Raw genomic sequence first — 14,860 nt, forward strand, 5'->3', positions numbered from 1 at the left:
ATTAGTGGAGTATTGTAAGTTAATGTTAAAGTTTGAGTTGGCTTTGATGTTTAGGAAGGATAGAGCAGAGATATAATGTCTACGAATGTTTAAAGGACATTCAAAAGCATCAGTTAAAAGACTGGGAGTGGGAGTAGATCTAAAAGCACCTGTAGCTATTCTCACGCTTGTATTTTGAATTGTGTTCAGTTTATCAAGGGTGGAGGAAGGGGCGTGTAAGAAAATGGGACATTCATAATCAAGTATAGGTCTAATGATTGCGCGATATAGTTTTAGTAATGTATGACGGTCAGAGCCAAAATGAGTGTGAGAGAGTTTTTTAAGTAAGTTGATTTTTTTGAAGCACTTTTTTCTAATTTCATCGATATGAGTTCACCATGTGAGATTGTTATCAAAAGTAAGGCCTAGATATTTAACTGAAGATGAGGTAGGGATAGCAGTATGGTTTAGTTGTATTTTCAGATCTCTAGAGCATTTGTAACGTTTGCAGATATGCATAGCTGTAGATTTAGTTTGAGAAAAACTGAGACCATTCTTTTGTGACCAAGTATGTAGATTATTTGTAGCTTGTTGTAACAAATGTTCTCCTAGTTGAATATCTTGACATGTTAGAAATATCTTGAGATCATCTGCAAATAATGCTTTTTTTATAGGGGAAGGGATGACATCAGTGAGATCATTGATACCAATTAAAAAGAATGTGGGACTAATTACAGTGCCTTGAGGTACACCGTTTTCTAGTATATGTTCATTGGATAATACATCTGAAATTTTTACTCTAAAACGCCTATCCTTTAGGAAGTTGATAACAAAATGGAGCATATTGCCTTGAATGTTCCAAGAGTGTAGTGTTTTAATTATTTTATATCTCCAGATAGTATCAAATGCTTTGTTAATATCAAAGAAGATAGCAAGAAGGTGGTTTTTGTTTTTTACTGCTTTATTTATTTCCGAGTTTAGGTATGTTAACTGATGAAGTGTGGACCTGGAAGGGCGGAAGCCGCATTGGAAAGGCGATAGCTTGTTATTTGATTCGAGTAACCAGAGTAGTCGTTTGTTGATCATTTTTTCAAAAATTTTGCAAAGATTTGAGGTTAATGATATTGGCCGATAGTTAGTGATGTTTAGCGGATTTTTGTTAGGTTTTAGGAAAGGTAAGATAATAGCTGAGTTCCAGCTTTTTGGAAATTTGTGTGAGGTCCAAATGAGATTGAAAATTTCTAAAAGTATTAAGAGGACATTGTTGGGAGCATTTTGGATAAATTGAATATGCATGAGATCTGCACCAGGGGCGGATTTTTTGGCGTTAGAAAGTGCTAATGTAAGTTTGTCAAAAGAAAAGATTGAGTTGTAAGGTTCTAGAGAGGCTTCTTCTATATGAAGATTGGTTTCATTATTTTGTTTGAAGTTGAGAAAGTCTTGAGTTAAATTTGTATCACTGGAGGTATCAGCAAATTCTTTTGCAAATGCTTCGGCAATAGCTGAAGGGTCATAGTTGAGAGAATTGTTTAATTCAATAAATTTCGGAGTTTGGTTGAAATTTTTAAAGCCAAGTTTTTTAATAGAAGTCCACAGTTTAGTAATAGGTGTTTTATGATTAATGTTAGCAATGAAGTTTTTCCATGATGTTTTTTTAGCTTGTTTTATGGTATATTGTGCTTTAGCTTTTAGTTTCCTGTAGTTAATTAGATTATCTATGGAGGGGTAGTTTTTAAGTTGTTTAAGTGCTTTTCTACGATTTTTAACAGCAATGGCACAGTCTTCAGTCCACCAAGGGACAGTTTTGCGTTTAATATAACCAGTTTTAGGTATGGATATATTGACATATTCAAGTAATTGTGTACAAAATTGATTGACAACTGTGTCAATATCTTGATTTAAGTCAAGTTCGGGAAATTCTGAGCATAATTCTTTAAAGATGGACCAGTTTGCTTTTTTGAAGTTCCATTTGAGAATGGAGTTTTTGACATAGTTGGTAGGAATGGATGGATCAGTAAATTGGATACATTGAGGTATATGATCACTACCAGCTAAATCATCATTATAATATACATCAATTGAGTCACATAAAGAAGAAGAGCCAATTATTAAGTCAATTGTAGACCACGAATTATATGAAGAGCTTAAATGAGTTGGTTGATCGATATTGAGGAGGGCTAGATTATCCTTTTCTAAGATTTGTTCTATTAATTTACCTTTATTGTTAAGATAATTACATCCCCAGAGGGGGCTATGAGAGTTCAGGTCTCCAGTTAGTAAAAAAGGAGTGGGCAATTGAGCTAAAAGTAGATCTAGATTCTCTTTTTGAAGAGTCAGGTTTGGTGGTAAGTAAAGGCAACAGAGGCAAATTGATTTATTTCCAAAATGTAAAGAAACAGCTAGGGCTTGTAAGTCAGTTTGTAGATGAACTTGTGAATGATGTATAGAGTTAGTGACCGATATCAATACACCACCATGGGCGCGTTCCACATTTTCGAGCTCCTTTCTGTATGTTGTATAATTTTTGAGTGAAAATTTTTGATTTTTGCGTAAATTTGTTTCTTGCAGTAGAATGACAGCCGGTTCAAACTTTTTCAACAGAATTTGAAAATTTTCATATTTAGAATATAAACCATTACAGTTCCAATTTAAAAATTTCAAGGACATATAAAATCATTTAAAGTCTTCCACATCGATCAACACTCAGGAAATAAGAGTAAAGTGCAGTAATTTGTAACACAAAAGCATACGTACATACAAACATATTAGTCATTTCAAGAAAGAAAAAAAAAGAAGAGAGAAAAAAAATGAGCAAAATCTCTAAATTAAGTACTTTAAGTATCTGTATCAGACTCAGAACCAATCTTGTTGCTGGAATTTATAAGCTCTGGAAATGCTAATTGAATTTTATTTTTCAGTTTAGTGAAACGAGTTTTCATGCTCCGATGTTGTAGGTGGCTGTAGTTTTCCACAAGTATTTTATGTAGGCCTGGGAAATCACCTGTTATTTCACGAATGGCGTCCAGAGGTTTTTGGTGGCCTTTTACCATATCCATAATAAGCATAAAGTTACCAAACGAAATAGAGTATTCATTCTTGTTGGAGTTGAAGTGCTCTTCTATAGGTTTTAGTAATTCTTTGATCGATATTTGACCTTGAGGATCATCCACTTGGATTTTTGGTTTTTTGGTTGGTTTAATTTCCTTGGTTGGAGGTGTAGCATTATCAACAGGAATATTTGAAGTTCCAGATGAAATGTCCGAAAAAATTGATGAAGTTGGGGGTCGCTTTTTACCAGCTAGAGATGTATCTAGATCTTCCATATTTATGTCACCACTAAAGATATTGTTGTCGAAATTGTTTTCCACATCCATAGAATTGGTCAAGTCGTCAATAGAGTGTTCTTGGTTTATCATTGAGGAAGTATTAGTAGGATTTTCCGAAAGTTCGTTGTTTTCCTTTTCCTTATTTAGCTTGGCGCTATCATTATCTACTTCATCTGTTTTGAGAGCATATTCGCACGAGGCTGTGGTGTGGCCCAGCTGGTGACAGATAAAGCATTTTACTTCAGGTGTACTGTAGAATGCTCGGTATTCTTCATCGTCGTAGTTTATTAGTTCAGAGCTTGGGAGTTCAGAATCTGAATCTGGTGAGATGAAAACTGATCTTCTTTCAGATAGAACATTCTTAAGATCTTCCTCTTGTGAAATATGTAAAAAGCGCATAGCTGAGGTAATGGTTACACCATGAGTTGCCATCTGTTTTGTTATCACATCGTGAGGAACGTGAGGGGGGACATTTGAAATAATAATCTTTTTGTCCGTTTTTTCGTTTTTGTACCAACGGGCTTGAATACGTTCTCTGTCTATTTCGATAATGCCACCAGATTTGAGAAAAATATCCGCGATCTCGCGTGTTTTGATGTACATTCTTACTCTCTTACCCGAGATTTTGGCGCAGTGCATGATGTTGTTTCCAATAGCATCTATCATTTTTTTAGCGTAGTATTGGATCGGAACTCCGTCGATGGCAGGAAAAATTATGGCTTGGTTGGCTGAAGGGAATACTTCGGATTTGATGGCTGAAGAATAGGTAGTAATCGGTCTGTAGTCAGTACCGGTTTTTGCGGGGGTATTAGCAGGCATTGTGGTAGTGAGACCGGCTCAGCAAGCTGAGACCGGTGAAAAGTCAATATTGAAATGCAAACAGACGATAAAAATTATCTCTACACGATAAGAGAAAATTAGACCGAACTAGTGAGATAAGAAAGTGCACAAACTGAACGATAGACGTACGCAGAAACACACGACTTACTCGGCACACGTATTACGCAAAAGTCCTTTTCACTTCTATAAATGGTATAAAATCTTACAATTTTGCAAGTATGATCATTCTCATTAAAAAATTTAATTTTTTTGAAAATTTTAAAATCTTTCGCTCTGCAGTAGAAAATTGAAGTATAAATCAAAGACCCAAATTTTGTTCACAGTTCCTCGAATTTACCCCTCAACATGTTTTTCAAATCCCCCCCCACCCCCTTTCCTCTCCAAAATTGAAATATCCTCATAAAAAAGACTTCCTACCGTCTGAACAATTTTTGGATCAACACCACGCGGAGTAAAATCAAAACAGATTTCCAAAAAAAAAAATCCTCAGATGCTAAATCTTATTTTTTCGAATTTTGATGAATTTTTAGAAGATTTTTTGACTCGTTTTTTTATGAAAAATTCCAAAATTTGATCAAATTGAAATAAAAAGCTTGAATTTGGTTTATACCTCATCTGTAACCTCACGAATGGATTGGTGGTTGTATTTGTAGGGTTTTGAAGACTCTAGAAAATTTTTGGATTTTCCACTCTGGCAAAAATTGCCCTAAAAAGAGCCAAAATGAAATTTAGCACTTTTGTACTCAAAATTACCATCTTTGTGACCTTTTGGATCGATTTAGGCACACATTTTCAAAAATTAATAATATCGAGTCAAGTCCATTTTTTTTTTTTTTTTTTTTTTTTTTTTGAAGAACTGAATTGAAGTGCAGCATTAAATTACCAACTGGAAACTCCAGAATGGTTTGAAACCACCACCTCCCGATCTGAGAGGTCAAAAATAGGACATTATCTAAACTTGAAACTTTATATCTCAATTTAATCGAATTTTGATTTTTTTCCCTCATCAAAAATGGGTCGAATTTGAATATTTTAAAATTTTCCAAAAATCTAAAACTCAATTTTTCTCTATTCAGTTCAGAAATTTGTCTACGATGTTGTCAAATGATAGTATTGGTACGAAATTTTTCATATTTGGTTGCTAATTAATAGATACCTAATTCTGGAAAATGGCAATACTTCAAGCTTTTCTAAACTTCCTAAAGGCTGCCATGATGAACATTTTGAAATTCAGCTGATCAGGTATAAGAGGAAGATGTAAAATAAATTTCAGCTTTTTGTCTCAATGAGTTAAAATTAAATTCTAAAGAAATCATCTAAAATTTGAAAAAATATATTCAAGAATCTACAATTTTGAACAACTTTTTATACATTTTTTCAATTTTTCATCAGAAACCAGAACTTTTTTTTTGTAAAAAATATTTTCCTAGTCTGATTTTTTTTGAAAATTTTTTCAACGTTCCAAAACAAAGCGAAAGAAAGAAGTCAAACATTAAATTTGTGGCCAAATTTCTTTTGATACATTTTTTTAACCACACTGTTTTTTTTACAATGGCTTCTTCTAACTCCCCTTCTTCCCTCAAAAAATTGTATTTTTATGTGTAAACAAGAAGATATTTACTCAAGTCTCTTGAAAAATCAAAATTAAAATATTTTAAAACCCAGATTTTGAATTAACATCATCTTTTCCTTTTCCTTCAACTTCCATTTTTTTTCATTCAAGATAGGTATCTAACACATTATACAGGCTATAACTTACCTTATTTAAAGCACCATCTTCCAAGGACTGTGGTTTATGGCCGTTACTCAATTTCTGGGAATTTTCTTTCGCCTCAGCTTTCTCCTGAAAAAAATCATCGATAATATTAGGAAAAAAATTACTTTTTACAAAAATCATATTTATATACCTACATAGCATCAATAATAGAATAAATTAAATTAACATTTTATATAAATATAAATGGCAAATAAAATACATATCAATTTTTCATCCCATTTCAAAATTATCATATATTTTGGATTTTTCAATTTTAATGTGAACATAATATTCTACACCAAATGATACGAGTAATCACCAGATTTCTCGGTATGAAGAATATCAAAAGTTGAACTTGAATATAATTTTGTAGGTATTTTATTTCCCTTTCAAAATTACGTAAGGAAAAAAAACAGGCACCTAAGCATAAATTTCCAATACATCGATGGTTTGTAATTCAATACAATATAAAATCTTAACACAGCATCCATTTCATTTTCGATTCATTTTTTAAATATCCGAGTACGTATTCGATTTTGTAAACATTTCTTCGCAGACGAATAATTTAATGGCGGATCATTAGTCTGGAGGATTAGAACGTGTTTGAGAAGAAGTCTATGATGCATTGATGTATTGTAAATTTATTCATTTCATTTTCTACTCGTAGCACACCGTTCCTAGTACCTACCTAACGAATATCCAACATAGATTCTTGGATCTAAGCCAACATCTAGTGTAGAGTATAACTTCATACCCCTTTAGTCTTATATACTCGTAATATTCATACTCGTACAGCATACAGCATGCCATTCATAATAGTCAATTAAAAAGAAAAAAATTCTTTAAAAAAATTTTTATAATTGAAATTTTTCAGCGATTTTGCAACGCGATACTGCATAGCCTATTGGTATTTTAAAATGCGAATTATTTGTCCCAGGTACTTAGAGGTATTTTTTATGGTCGATAAATGAGACTAACATATTTAGAGAATCTTTCAAGAATGTACTACGCGAGTTGGCATTCTTATCATTTCGTAATCTGCTGGATAAAATTTTCATTTGAGATGGCTAATGTTGTCGGAAATTATATCTCTGTTAATGTATATCAATGTACCGAGATCGAGAGTTTATAAACATTTTAAATACGTGTATTTCCAATGACTAAATGACCTGGCAAGTTCTTCGATTCGATAGATGCTGATGCAGTGGATGCTGTTGCAGTTGGTATCGTATACCAATTACCTATACCTACCTACCATCGATACCACCAACTGAGATTTGAAATATAGGTATTTAATGAAGCATTCATTGCGTGATAAATTTACCTTACTAAATAATAATATGTACGTAGAATAATACTAATACTGTAACAGATATGAATTGATAGATACCTTGATTTCAGCTGATAATTTTTTCGCTTGTATGACCGGCGTTCCTTCTGTAAATAAAAATTATCAACGTTATTCAACTGCACAATAATAGAAAACTGAGATTTTATACGGTTATTTTAAAAAGTCTATTTGAGTGGTGAATGCTCGAACATTAATAATTGTTCAAAGAATAGGATCATAAAGGTGTTTGATTGATCTTGAAGATCATTTTACATTGAATGAAAAATCAACTAGGACATTCCGAAGATCATTCAAGATGTTCATAACAGAAAATTATGGATTTTTTCATTTTTGAAATAAATAGTAGGTAACTTTTCCTTCTCTCCATTCCATAAAACTTCAGCAGAATCATTTTTTTAATACTACAAGAAGGTACGAAAATTGAAGAAATCACTCAAGAAAATGAAACAAAAGATCAAGAATGTAAACAAAATTCTAAATCATTCAAAAAAAATGGAAAAATGTAAAACTGTGATTTAGGTACATGAAAAGAGCTTCATTACTTTAGAAACTAACCCTACAAAATTCAATATTTTCAAATTTCCAATTGCCTTAATTCTCCTTTTTTCTAGTTGAATTTAAAAATCAAAAGAACCCCCCCCCTCACTTTATTTTTTCCACAAATTCGTCAACCATTTCAAAACTTTCAGCCAAATTTAGATTTATACCAAACAGCTCCCTCTAAGCAAAAGATTTTGAAAAGTGAATACTTCCATGATTGATAATTGACATCTGAAAATCTGAATAGCCCGCACAATTGGGAGGTACCCATCAGCGAAAACATTTTTGAACCGAACAAAACATAATCGAAAGATTCAAAAATACATTATCAGGTCAACTATCAAGCGTTGAAAAAGCCCATTTTCCACGAAAAACTCAAAATTTTATGAAATTGAATTGGAAAACTTAAATTTGGTCTACTCCTCTTTTCAACCTTCTGAAACGATTGCTGATAGTTTCAAGTTAATTTCAAATACTGAAGTGTTTTTTTTTCATTTTTAGTGAATTTAAAAAAATGTTCCGGCCAAAACTGCGAAAAAATCAAAATTCTAGCAAATTGACAAAGAAAACTGAAATTTGGTCTATGTACTTTATTTTTGACCTTCTGAATCAATTGGAAATGGTTTCGAACTGTTTTGAGCGATTCTGAAGCTTCGGGCAGATTTTTGAAAATTGAAATTTCTACAAAATTTTACCCAAGTACGAAGTGGCAATAAAGATAACATTTTAATTTTACTCCAATTTCAATTCAGAAACGCTTAGAGATGATTTGAAAAGCCGTTCTGAAGCCTCCGGTCATATTTCAAATATTCCAGCTTTCAAAAAAATTTTTAAAAATAAAATAAAAAATAACATTCATAAAGGCTCCAAAATGGCTTAAAACCACCTCTAATCGATTCAGAATGTTGGAATAAGAGAATAAAGTGAACTTCTATCTTTCCAATATCCGATTGATGGGGGGATGGGGGGTTCAAAATGATCAAATTTCAGATTTCCAAGTCAATTTGGTAATAAAATTTCAACTTTTCAGCATTTTTGGACCAATTTTGATTTTCAAAAATTCATCAAAATTCGAAAAATAAAATTTCGTGCCTGAAATTTCGATTAGTATGCACTATGCAAGTATGCATTTTTTGTATGCATAATCGATTTAGCTCCTTCATCAAAAAAATCTTGAAATCTAAACGAAATTCTTGTTCCTGAAAGTAGTTAATGGTAGAGCCTCAAAATTCTGAGGAGCTCACCGATACCGAATATCTTCACGAGAGAGGCATTTCGATCCGTAAACAAATTTTTGGACCAAGTGAGCAAAAATCGAAGGAGCGTCCAAAAATACACCGAAAGTCAAAATTTCTAAAACTGAATTTCGTTTCCTGATTTATAGTGAATTTTTAAAAATTCAAATTTGGCCGATTTTCCATGAAAAAATGAAAATTTTGTCCAACTGAGATGGAAAGCTGAAATTTGGATTATGCCCAATTTTCGACCTCCAAAATTCATTGGTGATGGTTTCGAGTCGCTCTGGACCCTTCAGCAGTTTTTTGAATTATCCTGTTTTGGAAGATTACTGATTATGATAAAAAAAAAATTTTTTTAATATTTTTCCAGAAACTCGAATCTAAAATCTCCAAAATATTAAAAAAAAATAGGAAAATTTTTTTATTTACAAACACATCGATCATAAGAGGCAGAAAGATATACATCTCATCCCAATTTTCTGAAATTGAATGCTGCTGGTCCTTTTGAGAAATCTACAGCCTCCTGCGGATTTCTGATTTTTTTCAATTCTCGAAAAAATGACTATAGATTAGCTTTGAATTTGAATTAGCAAAATACGATATTGAAAAGTACTCACATTGATCTGGAAAGTCACAAGGACGCTCAGTACAGACTCTGAATTTCATTTTTGCCCTCTTTATGACAATGTTTTCCAAACTGTAAAATCCACTGATGCTCTAAAAAGACTACAAACCCCCCTCAATTGACTTTCTGGAAACCACAAATGGAGCACAAAATCAAATTTCAGTATTTTACGTTAACGCATTTCCAAACGAGGAATTTTCCATTTTTGTAAAGCCAAGCTAAAGAATCCAAAACTCCGCTTGAGACTGCAAAACGATTCGAAACCAATACCAATCGATTTGGGAGGTACAAAAAAATGGCGTTTGAAATAAATTTTACCTTTCTACCTCGATTAGATCAAATTTTAATTTTTTTTTAAAATAGAAAAAGGAGTTTTTGAAATATTTTTTTAAAAATTCGTGAGAATTCGAAAAATGAGATTCGTGCCTGAAATTTGACCCGATGATGGAGGGAGGGGGGACTACTCCAAACGAATCGAAAATCAGTTTTCCATCAAATCCACGAAGGTATTTATTACATTTCAAATCTCGATAATTAAACGATCTTGAATTCTGATCGATTAATCGGTCAATTATAGATCATATAATCATTAAAACCGATATTCTCGTCGATTCGATCATGTTTCAAAATGTACGATACACACGATCTTGAAATAATTTTCCAACTACATCGATTTCAACGACCTCAATGATTTTGTAATCAATCTTGCAGCAGGCAGCAGAAAGATAATCTAATTAAATACGAGTTCATTTACAACCAATCTTACCTCGGAAACCTGGATTATCGAAAGCAAAGTCTGGTTCAGCTTTTTCAACGTCGGTAACTAACACCAGGTGTTTTCCTGCCAACAAAATAAGAAACGAAATATACGATTAAAAATTGGTTAAATTGGACAAAAAAAATGCAAATAAAAAAATTACAATAAACGACCTAAAATTGACGATAAAAATAGATAGGTATACCAAATACCTATACGATAATTAGGTAAGTAATTGTCACACAGTAAAATGTAAACACAAGTGTCATTTACAAATGACCCCAATTCGGTAGAAATTTTCTCACTATCTTTTCCTCAGTTCACATTATTATCATACCTAAATGGCACTCGAAGAAAACCAATAAGGTTACCAACGATTTTAGAACCTCAAAAAAAATTTTTTTCGATAAAAACAACAGTGGGTAGAGTTATAAGGCAGGTAATTGCGACAATTCAACGATAAGAAATTCAAGAACTGGTTTTCTTGTTCAATTGAAAGTATATAGCGATTATGCGAAGGAATGTTACCCATCATGGATCGGATTGATCTATGTATAATAATACCTAGGTTAATGAGGATTAGACGAGGTAACCTTGAAAACGATTCTTCGCCCTGTACCCTCTAAGTCACTAAGTGTATAATTTTCATCATCGTATTGTATGTAATATGCATACTTGGCATACACACAATAATAGCGGACATGACAAAATTGCTCGTTTATTGTATAAATGAAAAATTTACTCCTATTAAAGTACAATAATTTCTACCAAAAGCGTGATATTTCAACGGGTAATTTTTTCATAATGAAAGAGGTGACATATGAGTGTATATCTGATGTAAAGAGGTATCCATATAAAGCCAATTTATGCGTACAGAGATCGTTTATTTATTTATATGGTTATAGGGCGCTTGAAACTGTGCTATAACCCAAACGGCCACCATTAAGGCAACTTTATAAATGAAATGGTAAGTAACACTGTGCAGTTTTGAAACACCTCATCTGTATAGGTACGATAACTCACCATAGGACATACCTATACCTACTAGGTGTAATGTAAAATACTTTAATATGGTTCATTTCGTGATGTGTATTCGCTTAAACTTATTATAATGACGTACACGAGCTTAAATAAATCGCTGCGAACTTCAAGGTCTCTCACAAGTATGTACTTTGGAACTGGTTCGTTCTAACGACATAAATCAATACTTATGTAATTACGGTAACCGTGCGCTTTCCTTATTTTACAACATTTTATACAGGTTTGTAAGTACCTACATTACAGGTACCCATACCCAGACCCACTACAACCCATAAGACCTTATAATACGTGCGAGTAAGTATGCAAGAATGTGAGAAATTTTCTAACCAGCATTCGAGTGTCTATACGTATTATAAAAACGTATTTTCACTATGAACGAATACGAGACGAGTACAACAACGTAAGAAAAAAAACACAAACAAACACCACAAGTTCATTGAAGACTTGAAAACGTACTTAAATGAGCATCTTTCTGATAAGTCTATCGTAAGATGTATAGTAAAAGGCAAAAACAGTCTATAATGACACAACATTATAAACAGATACTCGTATACGCAATATCCAGTTCAAATACCTTTACACTCCTTTAAAATGAAAAAAACACATGTCGAACGTATACTTAAAAGCATATTAAACGTAACTTAGAATTGGATTTAATTGACACTCTTGTAATAGAGTAGACACATTGAATCACATATCAACTCAGCATGGTGAGCAGATTGCGTCCATCAAACAAGTCATAAGAATGCACCTTACTCGTGGAAAAAGTATGCTGACCGAGTATCATTGCGATGGGCGAATACATATCTACTCGTATGCACCATAGTCGTATACTCGTACAATATACTGTATGAGTGATTATGAAATGCATTTTTATTATTCATGACGTGCGATGAACTGTTTTCATTTTAATTTATACACCATACGATTCGAAGAATGTGTAGAAAATTATGGATGCGATGCAAACTTGATCTTATAAAATGTGTCGCGAAAGTAAAACCATATGGTGAAATAGTTCATTCAATAGTATGTATTTCATTGATCTTTTTTCATTCTCGATCAGCCCTGAAGTAAATAAATCTATATAGGATGGATTATTGGTAGTTTAGAATTTCTCGATTCAAAATTAATCAAAATTCACAATTTCCCTTCAAGAAAGAGGAGTAGATCGAAAGAAACTTTTAATGAGGTGAAAATTTCCAGCTGTAAACCTCAATTTCTCAACTAGGGAAAAAACAATTTTTTCAACATCTGGACTTGGAAAGATCGAGTTGTTTCCAGCCCTCCCCCTTTCGTCTTTTTGAGCAGGTTGATTTCATAATTTTTTTTCAGTACCCAAGTATTTTGAAGCTAGACTACTCACTTTTGGACAATTTCACAGCAATTGATCTGAAATTCCTAAAAAAGATTGAGAACTTGCAGAAGGGCTCCAGAGTCACCCAAGAGCCAAGAATTTCGATTTTTGAGTTTGATTGTTGAATTAATTTTTTTTTATTTTTAAAAAAATTCGTCAAAGATCCAAAAATAATCCAAACCTTTGAAAACAGAATATCATGACACCAAAAAAAAAATCGACAAATTGAGGGGTTCCGTGGAAAAGGGGCATTAGTCAGCTTTTTGTTTTTTTTTCTTTTACAATTTTGAATGTATTAAAAAAATTTTTTAAAAATAATTTCACTATATTCACTCAGTGATATTAAAGTGTTCTTCCATGAAAAAAAAACAAATTGAAAAACGTTTGCTTTCAGAAAAAATTTTCAAGTCCATTTGAACTTGTAAAAATCAGTGAAAAAAATTGACTAAGGCCCCTTTTCCATGAAGCCTCCCAATTGCTCGCAAACTTGAAAAATTGCGAAATTGCATTTCAAAAAATTTGGCTACGTTAAAATGAAAACTACATCGAAATTTCAATTCGCAAACAAGCAAAGGGTTCGTACTTCGTAGATAATTTTAAATGAAGTACCTACTCCGTGAAAAAAACCGATCCATTAAATTATTCAAAGTTGATAAAAATGTTTTAAAATACTAAAAAATAGCGCAAGGGTATCAGGGTTAGTCTTTTATAACAAAATTAAAAACAGAAAAAAATTAAAAAACGAAAAAAAATTCAAAAAAAGTGAGCCAACGTTACCTGGTTTTCCCAGGCGGTCACCCATCCAAGTACTAACCAGGCCCGATGCTGCTTAACTTCGGTGATCGGACGAGAACCGGTGTATTCAGCATGGTATGAACGTTGGCGAAAGCGAACGTGATTTTTTCAAATCATTAGTCAATGAATAGTTTTCATGACCGAACTGAACGCAGTAAAAGGCTCAAATTATTATGGAATTTTTGTCACCCATAATTCAAAAACTTGGAATTCAATTAATTTGAGCCTACAAATTTAATTTTTTTCAAATACGTAGGTACAAATCTCATCACCTGATGAACAATACCGTCCATCAAAACGATCAGGTTTGAAATTTTGTCGGAATAGGGTGGATCGAAATGGTAATTTTAGCCTTTGGGAACACGGTTGAAATTTGATATTTGGAATTTAAGCAATCAAAATTAAGGCTCAGCTTTTAAAAATCTCAAAAGTTGAAATCTGTCATTAAAACATTTCTAGTAAAAACAAAAGATGGCAATACTAGTACTTCCCTAGGGAGCCATAGAGCATTCCTAATTTTGACCGAAAATTTTAAAAAAATCTTAAACGTAAAATTTCGAACATCGACTCATTTTTTTGATCCGACAATCCCTCTAATCGTGAGTCCCTCCGCTCTCCCAAATGGGGCCAAAATATCAAAAATAAATAAATAAAAATAACGAGTGTCGAGTCGTTTGACAAGTTTTTCAGAGTGCTTGAGTTCAAAAAAATATTCATTCATTCAATTTTTTGGATTCCCCCTTCGGTATTTTCTTTTGCAGATTTTGACATCCTATAAAAATATCAATTTTTTTGAACCGTGACTTCATTTTTTCGTTTTGAAAATATTTTTTTACCTCTTTTGAATTTGTCTAGAATTTTTGTTTCCATTTGTTTTTTCTAAATGTGTGACTACAGCCAGTAGAGCAGCCAAGAGGGAGCAAAGGGGCGGGGACCATCACCCCCCACCCCGTTGAGAGCGAAAATTTAACATAAAACTGGCAAAAATACATAAAAATTTACGTTTTTTTGTTTTTTGGACCCATTTTTTTGAAAAATGTTCGCTTTCGTAAAATCATCATACGTCACGAAAGGTTTTCAGAAAATTACCTCCAATTTCGATTTTTCATGCCTAAAAATCTTAGATATGCTCTAAGCTAAAAATCCAATCTTTTTGGTGGCCAGGTTCGACAATAGTTTTTTTTTTTTTTTGAGAACATTGTATTATTTTATAAATGCCCTTATTTTTTCAAAAAAAAATCCCCAGACATTTAAACCC

General features: G+C 32.6%; 1 protein-coding gene and 1 non-coding gene across 2 annotated transcripts in view; both read right to left on the reverse strand.

Annotated features, from left to right (window-relative positions):
- The window catches only part of LOC135831282 (nucleolar protein dao-5-like), a 64,477-nt gene that overhangs the window by 8,977 nt on the left and 40,640 nt on the right, over positions 1 to 14,860 (reverse strand). The window contains exons 3-5 of the mRNA XM_065343653.1: positions 10,422 to 10,496; positions 7,292 to 7,338; positions 5,905 to 5,988 (exon numbers count right to left, since the gene is read on the reverse strand). Coding sequence (XP_065199725.1) covers positions 5,905 to 5,988; positions 7,292 to 7,338; positions 10,422 to 10,496 — 206 coding nt within the window. The remainder of the gene's footprint in view (positions 1 to 5,904; positions 5,989 to 7,291; positions 7,339 to 10,421; positions 10,497 to 14,860) is intronic.
- On the reverse strand, positions 13,573 to 13,691 carry LOC135833518 (5S ribosomal RNA). Its single transcript, XR_010556486.1, has one exon. It is a non-coding gene; the product is annotated as a 5S ribosomal RNA (ribosomal RNA).

Source organism: Planococcus citri, chromosome 1, assembly GCF_950023065.1.
Source record: "Planococcus citri chromosome 1, ihPlaCitr1.1, whole genome shotgun sequence".
Lineage (NCBI taxonomy): Eukaryota > Metazoa > Arthropoda > Insecta > Hemiptera > Pseudococcidae > Planococcus > Planococcus citri.